The following is a 20026-nucleotide window of genomic DNA, read 5'->3' as shown; positions in this document are numbered from 1 at the left end:
CAGATTTTTCTCTATTGTTTTTCTGTTTTCTATTTCATCAATTTCTACTGTAATCTTCATTCTTTCCTCCCTTCTGCTTCCTTTAGGTTTAGTTTGCTCTTCTTTCCCTAGGTTTCTAAGGTGGAAGAGTGGGTTATTGATTTGAGCTCTCTCTCCTTTTTCAAAGTAGGCATACGGCTATAAACTTCCCTCTACACAGCTATAAATTTTAACCCCATCCCATAAGTTGTAGAATGTGACATCTTCATTTTCATTCATCTATTTTCTCATTTCACTTTTGATTCTCTTCTTTGCTTCACTCACTAGTTAGGAGGGTGTTGTTTAATAGGTGAGCTTCCCACATTTCTTGCTGTCACTGATTTCTGTTTTCATTCCACTGTAGTCAGAGAACATACTTTGTAATATTTCTATCCTTTGAAATTTCTTGATGTTTGTTTCTTGGCCTGGCATATAGTTTATGCTAGAGAATGTTCCACATGCACTTGAGAGGAATGTATATCCAGCTGTGATGGCTGAGGTCTCTTATAGATGCCTGCCTGTTGGGCCTAGCTGGTTATTAGTGTTGTTCAAACCTTCTGTTTCCTTTTTGATTTTCTGTCTAGTTGTTCTATTGAAATCTTCATCCATGATTGTTGAATGGTCTCTGTGTGTCCTCATTCCTGTCAATTTTTGCCTCATGTATTGCTACTCTGTTGGTAGTTGCATATGTTTATAATTATTGTATCTTTGTGATGGATTGACCCTATTCCTTTTTTTAAAAAAAAGATTTTATTTATTTATTCATGAGAGATGCAGAGAGAGAGAGGGCGGGGGCAGAGATGTAGGCAGAGGGAGAAGCAGGCTCCACACAGGGAACCCCATGTGGGACCAGATCCCAGGCCTCCAGGACCACCCCCTGGGCCGAAGGCAGGCGCTAAACCTCTGAGCCACCCAGGGATCCCCCGATTGACCCTATTCTTACAAAATGTCCCTCTTAATCTCTAGTCACATTTCTTGTTTTAGAGTCTATTTTATCTAATATTAGTATAGCTACTTCAGCTTCCTTATGGGTGCTCCAAAGCTCTGCTTTGAATTTTCAAAGGCTTTGACGGGCACTGTAAATCAGGGAAGAAATTACCTCTTTTCCTTTTTCTTTCCTCTTCATCTTTGAATGAAATACTTTACCAATTAACCAACATACTTGAATGCTAAGTATGGTTCCCAACATGAAGACCTGTGTGATGTGAAAACTCTTGTATATAGGTAGAACCCTTCCATGCGATTGGTTCATCCTCTTCACTTCATCAATTTAAATCACATCCTCCTTAAAATAACAAGGAGTCCTCATGACCCAGACTTAGAGGTAAGAAATGAAAATTAAAGGGAAAAGGAAATCAGGAAAAATTGTGTTAAAATCAGAGGAATAGGAAGGTGTTAGGAAATAAGATGTTTACTCTTAAGCTCTTCTTCAAGTCAGAAAAGCTTCCCCAAATTCTTTGGATCATTCACTTGCTCTGAATGCAGTGGAAGAACCCCCAAGTGATGCTGATGGGACAATAGGGTGGAATGAGAATGGCACGCTGGGACCTCTGTGTCTGTGTGCCTCAATGTGCCAGAGTGAGTACTGATTTCAAAAGGAAAAAAACACATTGGGAAAATAGATGTAATACCACTCAGAGCAAGGGGCTCTGTTTGATCTTTCCCTGTGTCTGAGCCCACTTGTCCTGAAGGAGGATAGCCCCAATACTCCGATTGGATGAGAAAACCTCATATTCTGTGCCAGTTTCCTGTCACTGCTTTGAGCTCTATGAGTTCAGAGAGGGTAGGGTGACGTGACCTCAGCCTAGCTGTGTGTTGGCATGAGTCCCTGGTGACAGTGTGTCTGCGCTGCCAGTACACCGACAATCTTTGGAGCACCTCTTCCTCACTCAACAACCAGCCAATTTGGTCTCAGGAAACCACTCTGCAGTGCTGGCTGGGTTCAGAAGTCATTTTTAATTTTGTGACAAAGACAAATGTGTCCTATGGGAGTAGTAAGTGGTTTTACTGGTGATATTAATGGAACCGTGACCTCTTCTGTATCTATGGTCCTACAAAACAAAAAATGTTTGTATTATAATATGTCAGGCAAGTTCATTCTTAGCCCTTCCTTGAGACAAATTGTAGAGGAAGTATACTATTAATAAGCCCAGAGCATATTTGTGTGTGTGCTTGTGTGTGTGTATCCAGTCATAAGCTCATTTGCAAATGCAATGGATTTTAATGCCACTGCTGACTTGATAAAAATGATGTATCTTGAACTGTGTTGGGCTGGGCATAATTCATTGACGTTCTTAACAGAACTGCAGCGGGCCCAGTGCTGTTATTGGTATTGGCTTGTAAAAGGGCAATAGTTGTAGTAAAATTCAAGTGTTGGGGAGATCCAAAATGATACAGGAGAAATTCAAAGGCACACTGAGTTCACCTCTTCTGTTTTCATTTGGGATTGGCATTCATTAGCCTAGAAATGACTACACTAATGTTTACTATTTCCTGCACAAAGTTTTTATGCCAGCATCCTTTGTTGCAAATAGTTGCTTAAGGAGACAGTAAATTAAATGTGAAGGATTTACAGTTTGTTACATGAATTAAACCATTTCCTGGTGTTTGTGTTTACCTTGGGGCTCACAAAGAAGACAAAAATATAGACTCACAGGAGGAAGGAAAGGAAAGATCAAATCCCAATAGTTTCTGCCTTAATGTCTAGCTCAGCAACTTTATTTAAGGGAGGAATTTTGTGCTGATAAGTGAATCTTTGTCTCTGTATAATTAACTTTTCCTCTCTGCATATGTTGCTATACCCGCTGAGTTCTCCTAATAGGCATAGAACTATTAACTGTGCAGTGTTAGTGTCTCATTCTATTGGGCAAAACTAAAGTAAATCAGATGCAGAATTGGTAATTTGCCCCAAGTAAAAATGGATGCTGCTTTATCATCTGAGGCTTAAATTCAGCAATTCAAACTGTTGTTATAAAATAATACATAACCATTCTAGAAAATCTGACAAATATATAAAAAGGTACATAAGAAATAACAACAAAGCCACTACTCAGACATTTTAGTGTATTCGTTTGTTTTTTTTTCCAATGCCATACCTGAATATATATTTATACCTTTTATAGTTAAGATCATGGGTATAATTTGTGATTCTCATACCTAATACCCTCTCTCTATAAGTTCAAATCTCACATTATAATAAGAAAGGTAACAGCTAGCACCTATGCAGTATTAACTCTGCCAGCTTCCATTCTAAACACTTTACATGTATTCCTTCATGTAACCCTCATAATAGCCCTTTGAAGGAGATTTTGCAAATGAAGCACAGAGTAAAATGATTTGCCTGAGGTCTCATAACCAGTAAGGGGCAGAGGCAGGATTCCAACCCAGTTTGTAAAGTGTGAGCTCTGAACCCCCATGGTCTGCTGACTCCCTCTGACTCAGCCTTGTAACGCCTTATCCCTAAGCCTACCCACACAGCCCTGCCCCTGGGCAATTGTCCTCTTCTCAGTCCTTTCCCCCACTGCATGTGTGAAAATCAGCCTAAGTCTCTCTCTGAAGAGCAGTTGCCAGCTCTAGCCCTTGGTGGGGTGGGTAGGACTCCAGCCCTGAGGGTGGTACAGGGGAAGAAGATCAGTAGACCTGATCCTCTGGGCCTGGCTCTGCTTACATCATTTCATGTATTTACACTTCGGTCTTTTCCGTCTAAGGACAGGGTTCTTGGCTAGTCCTTCATTCATTTTCTTAGTTCATTCATTCACTTATTCAATCATTCATTTAATACACATCAGATTGAGATGAAAACAATCTGTTTCCTCTCCTCTAGGAGTTCATCAGCCAGTGTGTAGCCAGAGAAGTAACCTGCCAATTCAGGGGAAGATTGTGTGAAGTGTTGTCATTGGAGATTGTTGGGAACTTGGGGAGAGCTCCTAAGGTGGGCTGGGGCGGAGAAAGGGTATAAGGAAGAGGCTAGCCTAGCAAGGGTAGCAAGGACGGGAGGAATTATTTAGAAATCTAGAGTGTATGAGCTTAGCTGTGATAATAGGGTCTTTCTAGTGTTGAGTGTGTGTCAAATGATTCCATCTTAAACAGGCTACACTAATGGTACTTTTTTTTGGATTAAAACTACAGGAATTTATTGTCTCACATTCTGGAAACTAGAGATTGAAATCAAGGTGTCAGTGGGGCCATGCTACTTCTAAAACCTGTAAGGGGCTCCCTCCATGCCAATTCCTACCTGTGCTGGTTGCTGGCAATCCTTGGCAGCCCCCCACTTGCACCTTATCGCTCAGTCTCTCCCTGTGCATTCACATGTGTTTTCCCCACATGCCCATCTCTCTGGGGCCATCTTCTTATAAGGGCACCGGTCATGCTGCAGTAAGGCCCACCCTACTTAACCGATAATTCCTTAGGCAGTGGCTCCATTTGACTCAATTGGATCACGTTCTGAAGTATTAGGGGTGGAGGACTTCCACATTTTGTTTTTTTGAAGACACAGTTCAACTCATAACAACTTAATAGCTACCATCTAGTCTAGGCAACCACTGCCTACTTACTGCTCTGTCTCCATTCTCCATTCAGTGTCCAGAATGAGGGAGCTTCTGAAAGTGCAGCAAACAGGTAGGGGACTCTGGGTCTTTCCGGTCCAGATGGAGAGAGTTAAGGCCAGACTTCTTTCCATCTGGGCATTTAAGGCTGAAGCCAAGGGCAGAAATGGGAACACAGTGATCCTGAAGATGTCAATGGGTTCCTGAGGGTGAGGGCATGGGAGACTGTGAATGTTTCTAAAAGATCTGCTGCTCATTCTGGTCCCCAGAGGAACTACAAGAGAAGCTGAACAGGTGGTTTGAATCCTTTTGGCCTCTGAGATTTGGCCAGATGCCATTCTTCTTAAGGGTGTTATCTTGGTGATTATTTAAAGCCTTTTCAAGCCCTCTTTCATGCAATGGCACATATCATGCTATTAGTAGATACATAGCACATACTAAAGAAATCTAATAGGCCTAGGAAATCAGTGCAGTCCTCAACACTGCTTCTCCAGCCTTTCTCCTTGCCCTGAGCAGCTCAGAGCTTCTAACTCATTATTATTCTGCTGGAAAAGGTCTAGAAAACCTTGAAGTCAAGCTTCTATCATTCAAATGCTAATCTTCTCTCCAATTTGACACCTCTGCATTAACTCTATCTGCTCCGAAGTCAGCTGACCATTGCACCCAAGGCCCTTTGACTCCTTACAAAGGCTCTGGAGGGCGCTTCCTGCGGCACTTAGCATGGCTGTGGTAAGAAGTTTATGCAGAATATTCTCCTTTCTTTCTCCATGTACTTTTATGGCTTTTGGCCATAGTAAGCTAAACCCACCCTCCCTCCCCACCCCCATCACAGTTGCATCTTTGGGCATCAGGGGTAATCTGACCCAAGGTCAAGACCTGAGTAAGGAATTTGGTTTATTACAGAAGCATTTCTGGGTAAAAACAAAGAGGGCCAAATTCAGAGACAAGAATGTGAATTCGTGGATTATATTAAGGGGGACCTGTGGCAGTGACCTTATTGCCCTCACCTAGCTATGGTGTCTAGATGCTGTTGATACAACCATTTATATATATATATATATATATACATATATATATGTATATATATGTATTTTTCATTTTCTTCTCATTCAGATACAGGTAGACCTTTCTTAGAGATGCACAGTGAAATACCCGAAATTATATATATGACTGAAGGAAGGCAGATCGTCATCCCCTGCCGGGTCACGTCACCTAACATCACTGTTACTTTAAAAAAGGTAAAACCAAGCAATGCCTCTTTCAGCATATCTTTACTGCATGTGAACACGATGCATTTTAAGTCCTTTTATCTCCCTGAAATGATTTTCTTACAGACACTTGGGCTGCTCAGTGGACTTTTCTCGGATATCCTTTTACTATAAAGGATAAGTGCTAGAAGTCATCCTCAGGCATGTACTTAAATGTAATAACATGACAATGTTGTGGTCATAAATCTGTGTGGATATAATGAAAGAACAAAAATCATGCAAATGTTCATATATTGCCACAAAACCAAATGTCTGCAGATGTGAGAAAAACCAATTCTGTTGCTTATACAAATTAATAGCGTGTCAGAGAGTGGTTAATCTAGATTTTTGCTAAGGGCAGAACTGTGAGACAAGTGCATATGGAACTACCTCCTTGAGTTTGAGTTGTGAGAAAGAAAAAGATTTGGAGTAGAATCTAATAAAGATAAAACCTAAAATGTGACATTCCAGCTAATTCATTGATGCTAAGAGTTTGGGAGCAGATTAGGGTTAAGAAGTGGACAAGAACTCCCCAAATGGAAAACTGTGGTGAGTCCTGAGAGCTTGAGCTTTAAGAGGAAAAGTTAAGGCTGTCCCAAGGCAGCACCTAGCACCCCCATCACATTGTAGGTACTCACGTAGTGGTGGTAGTAGTCAAGTTGGATTTTCAGTATCACTGATTGACTCTGAGTCCTGGAATATGATGGAGGTGTCTACTGTCTTCTTCTCCACTTTCCTATATTATTGATTAGATTTAAGCCCTCACTATAGTGCATTGGTGACAGGTTTTAGCTCCCATGATATCTGTGTATCACCGCTGGTAATTATAGAAGCAGTATATTTCAGTGGTGGAAACTCCAAAGGGAGTCTAAATCAATTGGTGGAAGGAAAAACTGAGGTTCTGAGGGAGTGGGGGACCTCACAGACCATGCTGAGCATTGGAATCCGTATCTTGATTTCTCCCTCTGTGCCCTTACCACCTTTGCAAATGGTTTACTTTGGGCAGGAGAAAGACCAGTGGTTAAGAACAGAGCACACTGCCTGGGTTCTTCTCACCCTACCACTTAACCTGCTGAACAAACTGGCAAGTTATCAAAACTTCCTCCACCTCAGTTTCCACATTGGAGAGATGGGAGTGATTACAGTGGCACCCATCTCACATGGTGTTAGGAAGTAACTGAGGTGATACATAAAAGCCTTTAGAGCAGTTCTTTGTACAAGCTGAGCCCCATTAAGGGTTAGCTATTATATTTATCTAACAGTTTAATATCCAATATGTGATTCGATATTGTGATATTTATTATCAAGCATGGTATCTACTCCTCTGAGTCTGAGATGATAATCACTGTGTGTGAGTAATATGGAATCTACCATGGGGCTGTGGACTTGTCTGTTTGACGCAAGCTCCTCGTCCTTTTTGCTCTAGTGCAGATCACTTGTCTGTTGTAAGAAACTTTCCCAAATTTCCCCATGTAAAAACCTGAGAGGAGCTTATTTTCTCTGTTATTCTACCTAAGATTTATAACACACATGAGAGAGAGAGAGAGAGAGAGAAGAGAAAACCATAGTGTTCTTATAGGGATTTGGGTTTGCCACATATACATGGAAACTATTCTATTATATATGTAAGTTGCCCTGAAGTTATAAGATCTTTCCCTTCCACTTCTCTTCTTGTTCCTTTTAACCTGCTGTCCCCTCCCTTTCCTTTTTCTATGCCAGTGTTGGCGTAGCCATGATAAGCTGGAGGCAGCCTCCTAGACAGTCCTTCCTTTCACGGCTGCTCTCCTGCCTGCCTCTTTGTGACACTTGTGGCCACCACCATAGCTGATGAGCTGCATGGTCTTCTGCTAATTTCTCTTTCGTCAGCTCAGAACAAGGTTTCTTTGTCAAGGTTTCCTTGACTACTAGTAGTAGCAGTGAGGGTAGATAAGAGGAAGAGAAACTTCCTCTGCAACCTTTAAGGAAACTTTAGTGTATTTCTCGATTGTGCTGAGAGACCATCAGCAAACCCTTCTTTTAGATGCAGCACAGGATTGCATTCCCCTATGTTTAAAGCATCAGAGAGCTCAATCCCTGACTTAAATTTTTCTGAGCTTTTCCCTTAATAATTTGTACCACATTAGAGGGGAAGCTTCTTTTTCCTCCCACCAGAGATAGAGCCTTCCTAAGTTTGCAGATAGAATCATGATTTACTAAAACATGAAATGCATCCTTCACTTGCTTGCAGTCCTTCATAAACAGGGTGCAACTCATTTCAAAGCCGTGTGACCCTCTGGTAACACAGACCAACATAGACATGCTCACTGGGAGGGGGCGCTGGTGATGTTTCGCAGAGGAATTTCTGCCATAGAGTCGCAAATCCCAGCCAGATTGCTCCTAGCAATATAAATAAATGATAAACAGATAAGTGATGCAAGGTGCACTTTTTAAAAGAAGATGGAAAAGATCTGAAGCTTCCTCAGGGCAGTTTGGCTTCTTTTATCATCTGTTGTGGGAAGGTAATCTGATTTTTTTTTTTTCCTTCTCCAGCGGGGGATAAGTCATAGTGGTCATCAGAGATGCCTCTGAAACTGGGCTGGCAGTCTGGCATCAGGGGAACATGGCTGGACCACTCTGAGGAGCAATATCCCTTTATAAAGCCTACTCCCAAGGTGGATTGTTTATATTACAGTCTTTAAAAATAAAGTTCTTGGTGTCCAGTAGAAGGCATAAGGGAAAATCAAATCGTAGATTCCTTTCTTCTGTCTGGACTCCCTGTGTTTGGGAATATGTCTAAGAATTTGGGAGCACTTCATTCACCACAGCGTCTCTGGCCTCCACATCTGTTTGCAGCTGTCTTGACTGTTTCCCTAGATTTCCCTCCCAAAGGCAGAGTCGAGGCCCTCAGCCTTCTCAGAATGATAACTCCAGTGAGCGCCAAGTGAATGCTATGAATCTCAGAGGACTTAGAATTACTTAGTCTTCTGAAGACAGCCACCACTACATAAATCATACAAAATGGGAGGACAAGTTACGGCTTGTTAAAAACTCCAGATGATGAGTCTCAGGAGGGTAACCTGGCGGCCCCAGTGGAAAAACCCTACTTGATTTTTCTATTGAGTATCAGGCCAGTCTGTTACGAGGATGATTCCTGGAGGCCGAGTGATACGGGTTCACACTGCAAGTCTGACATGACAGGTCTATCCTGGGTGGGTGCAGCCTGTCACCAAGGCTGATAAGGAATTATCGTAATTGCTATAATTTATCACAATAATCTAAATCTTGAGACATGCAAAGAAAACTAAAAAGCTAATTATGACAAACTGGTTTTTACCTGTACTGTTTTATTTTCACTATAGATGAAAATTATGTTTTCACAGGCTTCTCATCAAACAGTATTGCCGCAGTGCTAGTATGATTTCCTTAAAGCATGTTTTTTTCCTTTTCAGTTTCCACTTGATACCCTGATTCCTGATGGGAAGCGAATAACCTGGGACAGTAGGAAGGGTTTTATAATAGCAAATGCAACATACAGAGAAATAGGGCTTCTCACCTGTGAAACAACAGTCAACGGCCATTTGTACAAGACAAACTATCTTACCTATCGACAAAGTAAGTGATGTTCCAAAGGCATGAATGCAAGCCAAAATGCTCAAGGGTTTATCTGCTTAATGAAAGCTTGATTTAAAAAAAAAATCTCATTTCTTCTGCTCACAGCCAATACAATCAGAGATGTCCAGATAAATATCCCAAGCCCAGTCAAGTTACTTAGAGGTCACACTCTTACTCTCAACTGTACTGCTACCACTGCCTTGAACACAAGAGTTCAGATGACCTGGAGTTACCCTGGTGAAGTGAGTGACATTTTTCTATTTCTCCTGGAGGACAGTATTTCTTTTTAGCAAGTGAAATGCCATTGAGTCTTGGAGGTGGGCAAAATCAGAATATTCTGACTCCTGTGGCAGTTTGAGTGAAGAGGAAGCTGTGGATTTGATTAGGGTGCTTTCCTTGTGTGATGTTCCATGAGTGTGTGTGCATAGATATGGTCTTTTGATGTCTGGAAGTTTTGTTTTGAAGTGTATAGGCTAGTATTTCTACTGCATAATTCCAAGTGGAAAAGGGGATTGTTTCATCCTTGGAAACTATTCTCTGGGATTTAGAGATGAGAGAGAAATTTATCACTAAATGCCAGGCAGGGCCTCTCTTTTGTAAAAACAACAACAAAAAGTTGTTTGAGCGCTTTAATTTAAGATACTGGCAGACAGTGAGGCACCTGACTGGAGCATGTTTGGAAAAGATACTACAACCCAGCCATCCAGTATTCCATTCCATCTATTAAGTGACAAAGGAGCAATACTGTCCTTCAGAAAAATGAGAAGAATGAAGATTGAGTTCGGTCTCCTTATTCAGATCAAACATCCTTGCAGACAATCATTGTTTGAGACTGTATAGATGGGGAATCTAGGATCAACTGTTAAGAAACTGTAACTGTCACTGTGGCCCCTATTTGCTATGTGACAGTATGATTAATGTGGCATAAGCACAGTCATGTGTTGTGTCATTCAGATTGCCCAATCACAAAGTTAACTGATGATTAAATTACCTGCAAAAGGATGTGTATCAGCCCCAAGCTACAATTGTTTCTCATCAACATCTCTTACCATGGAAATAAAATAACCTAGCAACAAAAAGATGTAACAAGTGCCCTGTAGAAACCCTTTAAGGACTCATCAGTCATATTTTTCAAGAAAGTGATATTGTTTCATTTAAATAGAAATGCTAGGACTTGCAACAGTATTTTTTGGGTTTTGATAGAAGTCAGATATTAGATATTCTCAATAAACACCAAGAGGGAAGAAACTCTTATCCTGTTGGTGGCTCTACTGTAAGAATATGATAATACATCTACTGACTGCTAGTTACCTTCTGGAATGGCACTGTCCAATAGAACTTTCTGTGATTGAAATATCTTTTCTGATTAATACAGTAATCACTAGCCACATGTGGCTATTGAGGGCCTGGAATGTGACTAGTGTGAGTAAGGAACTGAATTTTGTATTTTTATTTTATTTTATTTTATTTTTAAGATTTTATTTATTTATTCATGAGAGAGAGAGAGAGAGAGAGAGAGAGAGAGAGGCACAGACACAGGCAGAGGAAGAAGCCGGCTCCACACAGGGAGCCTGACATGGGACTCGATCCCAGGACTCCAAGATCACGCCCTGGGCCAAAGGCAGGAGCTAAACCACTCAGCCACCCAGGGATCCCTTTATTTTGATTTTAATAGCCACATGTGGCTGGTGGCTGCAGGGCTTGACAAAGCAGTTGTCAGAAACCCAGGATCAGCTGTTTTCCAAAGGCAGAAACAATACTGATGTTATTCGAATTTGGGAAGAAAGGAGTTCTCTAAGGGAGAAGACAAGTAATACCTACATGTTACTTTACATAGAGTTGCTGAAAATCCCTCAGGCTAGTAATTAAAGGATTGATTCTCTGAAGAAAAAAAAATTTTTTTTTGATTCTCTGATTTTTGATAGTGGTGGTTGACATCTTTCTCGTTACTGCCGATAAGGAAGAAAATGGCCTACCCTTGTGACTGTTCCAACAGGGCAATATAAGGACTGGCAGGTTGAAGTTTCTTAAACATGGCACAGAGGAGAGTTACGTTCAAGACCCAAAGACTAGTTCTGTACTGCTTTCTTTCTTTTTTAAAGATATTTATTTATTTATTTATTTATTTATTTATTTATTTATTTATTTATTTATTTATTTATTCATTTATTTACGTACGTACGTACGTACGTAGTTGAGAGAGAAAGAAAGAAAGCACAAGAGGGGAGGGGCAGAGAGAGAGGGAGCAGATTCCTTGCTGAGCAGGGGACCCGAACTGACACAGGGGCTCAATCCCAGCATCCTGGGATCATGACCTGAGCTGAAGGTAGACACTCAACCAAGTGAGCCACCCAGGCGCCCTCTGTCCTGCTTTCAAAATCTTTTTTCCACGCCTCCTCAGTGGGAAAGATGGAGAGGGAGAAAGAACATATTACGTGTTATAAAATGTAATGCTAAAAAAAAGTGAGAGAGGGGGAAGAAACAATGGAAGGAAAAGGCAATGTGATCTCATCTTCTCAAAACCAGGAAGGAGTCATTGTGGCCAGTTTACACTGCTGAGCCTCGAGGCCTGCTCTTGGTCTTCCCTGAGCAAACATGAGAAAACATCCTACCACCACCACCAGCACCACCAGAGTGTTGGCTAGGCTTGTAGATGGCTTTACATGTCCTCAGATCCTTTCAGTGTGATTTAGCAAAAATTGGTAAACATTGCTCAAATAATGGAATAATGAAATCAGAATTATTACACTTTAGTATGTGTAGCCAGGACTCATGATTTTTTCCTTTACTTGTAGTAAGCGAGCAAAAGAAAACTCACATGGTGATTTATTAGAGAAACAGTGTCATTAAGCCAGATACCAAAGATACTTATTGCCTAAGTAAGTCACATCTATGCCCAGAAAGCTGGTAACAGTTTCGAGAGGTGTGTGCTGGAGAGAAGGCAATAGATTTATACTTGAAAGACATGAGTTTCCTACCCACTGTGGCCTCTGACGTTTCAGCTTCTGTTATAGGAACAGGGATGCTGCCCATCTCACTGGGGGGTTGTGAGAAACTATTAAGTTATTGTATATGAAAGTCCGTCTGGAGAGAGTGAAGGACTAAATGAGTGCTACCATGGCAAATATTTGAAATGCATCGAGACACAGTATGAGTTTCCAAACATCTTACCGTTAGGTGGCTTTGCCCCTCAGCACAAAATGTTGATCATCTCAGTAATAAATCTGAGGAATGCTGTAACCTTGAACATGAACAATTACTATTTCCACATTCGTTACACATTTTCCTTCTAGAAAAATAAGAGAGCTTCTATAAGGCAACGAATTGGCCAACGCAGTTCCCATGCCAATGTGTTCTACAGCGTTCTTATTATTGACAAAGTGCAGAACAAAGACAAAGGACTTTACACTTGTCACGTGAAGAGTGGTCCATCATTCAAATCTGTCAACACCTCAGTCCATATATATGGTAAGTCACCTGTGCTCTGCTTTCTATCATCATGGATTTGGGGCAGATTCTATTAAAACAGTACATTTTCCTCTGGCCAAGAGATACTCTAACATAAATGATACAACTTGGTTCCCCTCTTCCCTTTGCCAAAAAGCAAAGTACAGTAAGTATTCTTAAATGTAATACTTTTGAATTAGACAGAGAATCTTTTCCTTGCCAGTTTATTGTGGTTAATAATTCAGTTAGATCATGTTATAATCTCTATTAAGTTCTTTTTTTAGTATTCCATATAAACAAGACTGCAAAATATAACAGACTTACCTTCATTTCTCAGGTATTAGTATGATTTAGAGAGAAAAATGTGGTGGGATAAATTATTTAGAATTGATGTGATTTTTATCCCTGGTTTTACTCTCATGAAATCCTAATATTGTTGCTTAATTCCAATAGGGAAATTCTGTAAAGAAAATACTTGAGCCTCTTTAGAATCCTTAAAAACCTTATTTGTCTGCACTGTTGAAAAGAAAAATGGTGCGGAGCATAATCTCTGGAACAGTCTTGGCAGGTGGCCTTAGAAATTATTTTGACTTTCTTCAGTAGTTTTTTTTTTTTTTTTCTTTCTTAAATTGAATCATTTGTTTTATGGTGCCTGAAGGAACTTTCTCCCATCATACTCATGTTGGGCAGGTAGATTTTCGAAGTATCTCTACTTTTCTGTTATTGTGATACAGATATTTGAGGTGCCCCACTCTCTGTTGCCCTGCCTCTGTTTTATGTTTTACTCACAACCATTTGATTTGAGGGTACCTCACCAGTTAGGGTGCTTCTAAATTATTTTATTCAAGGATCACTGTTTGGGCTCATTGATGGGCTTGATCAGAATTTGGCTCTGTTTATTCATTGCTTGCACCCTCCTTTTATGAGGCAGGGAGCTGGGTTAGTGTTGTTCTCTTTAGATAAACACAGCCTTTTCTAATCTCTTTATCACTTCTCCTTTCAAAGATAAGGCATTCATCACTGTGAAGCATCGAAAAGAGCATGTGCTTGAAACCATAGCTGGCAAGCGGTCCTACAGGCTGTCCGTGAAAGTGAAGGCATTCCCGTCACCAGAAGTTCTGTGGTAGGATCATAATTATTTTCCTATCAGTTTAAGATGTGTGCTTTGTAAGTAGGAGATGCAGGAGCCCCGTTATTTGAATTCCTGAAAAAATACCAGGATATGTTCCCCAGACAGTTGTGGAGAGCCAAGCACCGCGTTGGTTTCTGGCCTGGGAGCGAAGCAGGTAGGATGTGCCTGAGGGAAAGGGAAACTCACAGGATGGAGCAAGAGATATGAGGTGTTTCTGAGTGCTTCAGTTCAGCCATTCACAAGCCGTGACTAAATTTCTGCATCTCCAAACCTCCCCATGATGTCAACATCCTTTGAATGGAGTATGTTGGGCAATGAGTAGGAAGCATCTTGAATATGTAACATGCTCTAATAACCCTAAAGAAGTGGGCCCTTGTAATGAGGATAATAATTCTTTTATTATCTGAAAATAATTCTTTTATATACAGCTGGGATGAAAGTTCCAGTCTTGTTTTAAAATTAAACAAACATTAATAGAGACAAGACTTATTCAGCTGCAGGGGTGGAGGAAAGGACCAACTTGAACTAATTAAGTTTTTTTTGGCTCAAAGGGTGCATATTCAGAAATTCCTGAAGCAGGTTCTTTTTGTGTTAGTACAACACCTGATGTGAAACAATGTAATCTGTTTCTAATCTACAGTCATTTTGTTAAATCATTTTTAAATGCCAATATCTTTGGCTCAAACCATTACATTTTAAACAAAGAATAAAGTACAAAACTGATTAGGAAAACAACCCATACAATATAGAAGTGGTGCCATTATAGAATCACCTCCACCAGGCCTTATTTTGCTTTCAATATCCTATGATTAAAGTATTTGTTTTCTGTTTCCTCAGGTAGTTAGTTAGTAGGGGGGTAAAGAGAAAATTAAACTTTGTACTATGCCCCTTCATGCTGTCACAGAAAAGTTTTTTTGTTTTGTTTTATAATGTACAAGAAATCCAATAATAAATTTCCCGCCGGTGTATGTAATTCCTTAATAGGAATTTAATCACTCCAGGCGATACATTCCCTGTTTCAAAAGTGTCTGAGGGTGTCCCCATGTATTAAACAGCACTAATTTCTTTTGTAACAAAGTAGCCAGGGCCTAAAACGCATACACCATAAATGGATCCATCTTTGAAAACACTGACTTGTTAATGAGAAATAAAGTAAACTAAGATGACATTTACAGTCATAGAATAGAGCATAGGCATTTCAACTGCTTTGGAACCGAGACCCATTAGTGATGATGATTTGCTTACAAGACCACGTAACATTTGCATGGATAGAAGCTAATACCAATACTTAATTTCCAATGTTAAACCTTTATACAGAACACAATAAACTCCTAACAGAGTAAAAAATGCCCAGCTAAAGAACTGTGCAATTCAATGAAATCATAGAATTTTAGCATTAAATTTTGGAGATACTCTAGAAAATTTGGAGAAACTGAGGCTCAAACAGGCAAGTCAGGGGCACAACGGGCACAACACAGAGTATCAGAGCCAAGTCAAGCATTTAGGCCTCCCAACTCTCAGCTTGTATGCAATTGCATGATATCTGGCATTGATTCTATATTTAAAGTAAAAAAGAATTTTTTTTAAGTTCAGTACCTTTTGTTTGTGAGTTTTGTACCTTCGCTCTTCTTCCTCAGGGGAACAAATCTTGATAATCTTGATTTTACTATAGCTTATGAAAGGGACAACTGGTGTGACCATTTATACAACTAATAAGAACTCCACATGAGACCACAATAGGAAAGTCTATTTTTATTTTTATCTGGAGAAGTGATCTAGTTGATCTGACTTACAATGGCCCTTGGATTGCTGATGAAGCCCTCATGGAAAACTGAAAACATCTCGATGGGATCAGCCAGTGCTGCTGGGTGAATACTTAAGTCACATGGTGACCAGCATCCTCGTGGCTACCTTAAAACCAGCGCTTTTCTTTCTCCCTTCAAAGTACTTCTTCCTCCTTACCAATAAGTGTGAAGGGTTTCTCCCTTTAAAAACGATACCTGACAGGCGCCTGGGTGGCTAAGTCCAATGAAACGCCTGCCTTCAGCTCAGGCCCTGATCCCAGGTTTCTGGAATCCCTGAATCAAGCTCCCAGCTCCATGGGGAGCCTGTTTCTCTCTCTCTTTCTCTCTTGCTTTCTCTCTCTCTCATAAATAAATAAAATCTTTAAAATGAATAAATAAACAAACCATAACTGCCTTTACCAAAAAGTAAGCATCTATCTTTGTAAAATGAATGTGGAGGACCAAAAGGCTTGGAGCGTATCAGCTTGAGCTCACAAAAGTAAATGACAGTATTTTAAAATGCTATCTTGAGAGGCAGTATGGAGTGACTTCCCAATCACACTCTTAACCACAGGCTAAAAGATGGGTTCCCCGTGACTGAGAAATCTGCTCGCTATTTGGTTCATGGCTACTCGTTAATCATCAAAGATGTGGCTGCAGAAGATGCAGGGGACTACACGATCTTGTTGGCCATAAAGCAGTCAAGTGTGTTTAAAAACCTCACCACCACTTTAATTGTAAATGGTAAGCTTGCTGTTCCTCTACTTTCTTCCAGTTCTGGGCAAGGAAAGAGTTCTGGGAATATAGGTAAATCGAAAGTCAATAGCACGACATCAGAGAAAATAAACTTTTAGTGATTATTTTAAAAACCATGTATGCCCCCATCATGCTGATTTCATGTCTGCTTATTAACTTCCATAAGTATGATTTTTTTATCATCGTAATAATAATGTACATACTATGGAATCAATTTTTTACTGTTATCAAAACACTTCTACTTTAAAAAAAAAAAAAAAGGCTGTTAATGGCAACGACCATGTGTTTGTTTCCCTGACATCAAAACCAGGGAGAAGTGGTCTTTCATGCTGTAGCCCAGGAGAAGGTCACCGCACAGCTCTTGACTTCTGTCCTATTCATCTCTCTTCCAGTGAAACCCCAGATCTATGAAAAGGCCGTGTCATCCTTTCCAGACCCGACTCTCTATCCCCTGGGCAGCAGACAAATCCTGACCTGTACCATTTACGGTATCCCTCAACCTACAGTCAGATGGTTCTGGCGTCCCTGTAACCATAATCATTCCAAAGCAAGGTAAGGACAGTTTGTTTCCAGATTAACTTTCAAATACTTACCATACTTGGACTCAAGATTCTTTAATGGACACACATGGAAGTTTGCAAATGGAATATTCAGTTATATTTGGGGCAAAGGCTTTCCCTCTCACAGGAAAAAGTAGGTAATACCTACTCTTCTTTCCTCATTTCTAGTTTTTCTCTCTAGTTGATAGTGTTCAGAGCACAGGGGCAGGATCAAGGTCACCTTGTGAGCCTTTTTTGAAACTCAGGTTGGAACTCCAGTTCTCTTGTTCTCAACTGAAAACCTCCAGACTTTGGATAATCCAGCTACAGTGGCCTTCCCATTTCCCATTTTGTGAACATTGGATATGATAGGAGATCTTCCCTGCACTGATGATTACCCATTGTAGATTTTGCTCATGCTCTTCCATTCATCTGAAATACACTTCCACCCATTTGCTGCCTCCTTATCCTCTGAGGCTTACCTCTTATGTTAGCTTCTCTGTGAACTCTCCTGACTGCCTCATTCAGACTCCTTTCTCCCTCTTCTGTATGAGCCTGTATGAGCCGGGCCTCCTTAACACTTCTCTGGGTTTGCATCCTTTGCTGGGTTTGCATACATTTCCATACATTTGCTTTATCTTAGAGCCCTGAGCTGACTGAGAGCACCTCTGTATCTCTAGGCACACACAGTGGTAGAAGCTTACTGTGTGTTTGCCGAATGGCTACGTCCCTACCTTCTGGTCATTGTGCAGTGCTTCCTTGCATCCTGTTGATGACTGAGTCCTGTTTCTCTTTTTTCATTTTTGTTTAGTCTAGAGGCATGATGCTAAGGACAGTTCATGGGAGCTAATTTGAAGGACGAGAATAGAATTGATAAGTGAAACAATAAGATATTATTGGGACTGCCCAAGAGCAATCACTTTGCCATAAATTTGCTTTATTGCTTTTTAACTCCACTTGCAGAGTGTTTGGGAAAATTGCTATTTAAAAAAAAAAAAAAGAAACTAAATGTTTAGCTTGATAAAAAGGTGAGACATGAATCTAGTGTAAAGAGTGGCTATTTGGTTTTCTGGATTCTCCCTGCCATTTCAACTCTTCATCTTCTGTTGTAATCTTTTGCATAAGGCCTTTCATTCTGAGAGTGAAAGCTACTAGTGAGTGCTAGGGTTCCTGAGAAGTAGCTGTTTCCACACATATCCTGATTCCTCATGTGAATGCCATTTGCTAAGAATAGTAATATGGAGAAATTACAAATCTTGAATATCTTCTTTACCACTATGGGTACTTAACCCCCCCAAAAATGAGGTCTACTGAGATTTTGTATGATTTTGCTAATTTAGGGGCAGGCATCCATATTTATGGATATTTATTTCCCCATCCCCTTAAGACCTGGATATTTGTGCCAACCTAACATGCAAATAAGTGAAAAATAACTAAATAATTTAAGTTATTTAGAGAAAAGTATAAAGTTTTGAATTTTCAGGGAATAACATAATGGCCTTTTATAGATGTTTTTAATGCTTGTTTTGACAATAGCAAACCTAAAATTTCAATTCCAGGGGTGCTTAGGTGGCTCAGTCAGTTAAGTGTCTGACTCTTGAGTTCAGCTCAGGTCTTGATCTCAGGGTCATGAGTTTGAGCCCCACAGTGGGCTCTCTGCTGGGCATGGAGCCTACTTAAAAAAATAAAAATATAATTTCAAATCTATTTAGGACAGAAATAGGAACTCTGTTAGAAAATAATAATTGTCAATGAGGTAATATAATGTTATAAAGTTAGGTTTGGGGACACCTGGGTGGCTCAGTGGTTAAGTGTCTGCCTTTGACTCAGGGTGTGACCCTGGAATCCCGGGATCAAGTCCCACATGGGGCTCCCTGCATGGAGCCTGCTTTTCCCTCTGCCTATGTCTCTGCTTCTCTCTGTGTGTGTTTCTTGTGAAAAAATAAATAAAATCTTTTTTAAAAATAAAGTTGGGTTTGAATAATAGTAATAAAATATGGTTTGGGGAATGAAGTCATTTGAAGTAAAACTTTGGAGGCATTAGCTCTCTTCTTCTGATTTCTTTGTGGTACATGGGATCCTTCTTTTGTGTCATGGAGTAAGCTTACCAGGGTCTGGAAGGATGTGTAATTCCTCTTTGACTTCTCTCAAGACTCAAAGTAGTGCCTCTAATCTTCAGTAAATGTTTGTTGACCATTTGACCTATGCTTTGATCAAGGCATTTTTTAAAAAACCAATCACAAGACAGATCAGAAATGCAAGCTTTAACTTTTTCAGTGATATTTCATTTAAAAAAATGTTATGTCATTACTTGAAATTATCTGCTATAAAATATGCATATCCCTAAGAAGTTACTTTTTTTCTAAGTCAATAGAGAGTTATTTTTTTCTAAGTCAACAGACTGAGCAACTTACCTGTGTCAGGCCTGAATTCAGTGCTTGATGGTTAAATCAGAACATTTAACTTAGAGACATATAGGACCTTTGTGCGGTAGGACACAAATAGAACAGATAGAAGCTAAACTTAGCAGATAAATGGAGCCTTCCTTAATTATTAGAAGTTTTCAAATGTGTCTTTGTATAAATGTATTTTATATATTAACACTTAGATACCGTTGTAGATAAGAATTTTAGTGACATTTGAATAAAGGGCATTCTATCGCATGAATTTTTAGAATTTTATTTTGAGTTACATAGTAACATATTTGCATGGTGGTATCTATTCATGCCTGTCAAAAGAGATTAGGCAATTTTAATACATACACATTACTCTTGAATATATAGAATAATTCTTGGTATTTAAATTTTAGGCTCTTGTTAAAAGACATATCTATATATGGACACAACCGAAGCATTAGGGTTAGTTTTGAGGTTTGAATGTGTTTCAGTAGCTCAAACTTTTTTTTTAAAAGAAAATATGTTTTATTTATTTATTTGAAATAGAGCAAGTGAGAGAGCGTATGTGCCAG

The 20026-nt window shown here is 39.9% G+C and overlaps 1 protein-coding gene across 3 annotated transcripts in view; it reads left to right on the top strand.

Annotated features, from left to right (window-relative positions):
• FLT1 (fms related receptor tyrosine kinase 1) overlaps nucleotides 1-20026 on the top strand; it is a 176006-nt gene that overhangs the window by 42295 nt on the left and 113685 nt on the right. For all 3 annotated transcript variants that reach the window (XM_055317306.1, XM_055317304.1, XM_055317305.1), the window contains exons 4-10: nucleotides 5676-5800; nucleotides 9238-9400; nucleotides 9506-9642; nucleotides 12694-12868; nucleotides 13853-13970; nucleotides 16338-16507; nucleotides 16912-17071. In XM_055317306.1, the coding sequence (XP_055173281.1) occupies nucleotides 5676-5800; nucleotides 9238-9400; nucleotides 9506-9642; nucleotides 12694-12868; nucleotides 13853-13970; nucleotides 16338-16507; nucleotides 16912-17071 (1048 nt within the window). The remainder of the gene's footprint in view (nucleotides 1-5675; nucleotides 5801-9237; nucleotides 9401-9505; nucleotides 9643-12693; nucleotides 12869-13852; nucleotides 13971-16337; nucleotides 16508-16911; nucleotides 17072-20026) is intronic.

The sequence above is a fragment of the Nyctereutes procyonoides genome, unplaced genomic scaffold (genome assembly GCF_905146905.1).
Source record: "Nyctereutes procyonoides isolate TBG_1078 unplaced genomic scaffold, NYPRO_anot_genome, whole genome shotgun sequence".
In the NCBI taxonomy this organism is placed as follows: domain Eukaryota; kingdom Metazoa; phylum Chordata; class Mammalia; order Carnivora; family Canidae; genus Nyctereutes; species Nyctereutes procyonoides.
The sequence above is the reverse complement of the archived record's forward strand: the minus strand, read 5'-3'. Positions and strand labels throughout refer to the sequence as shown.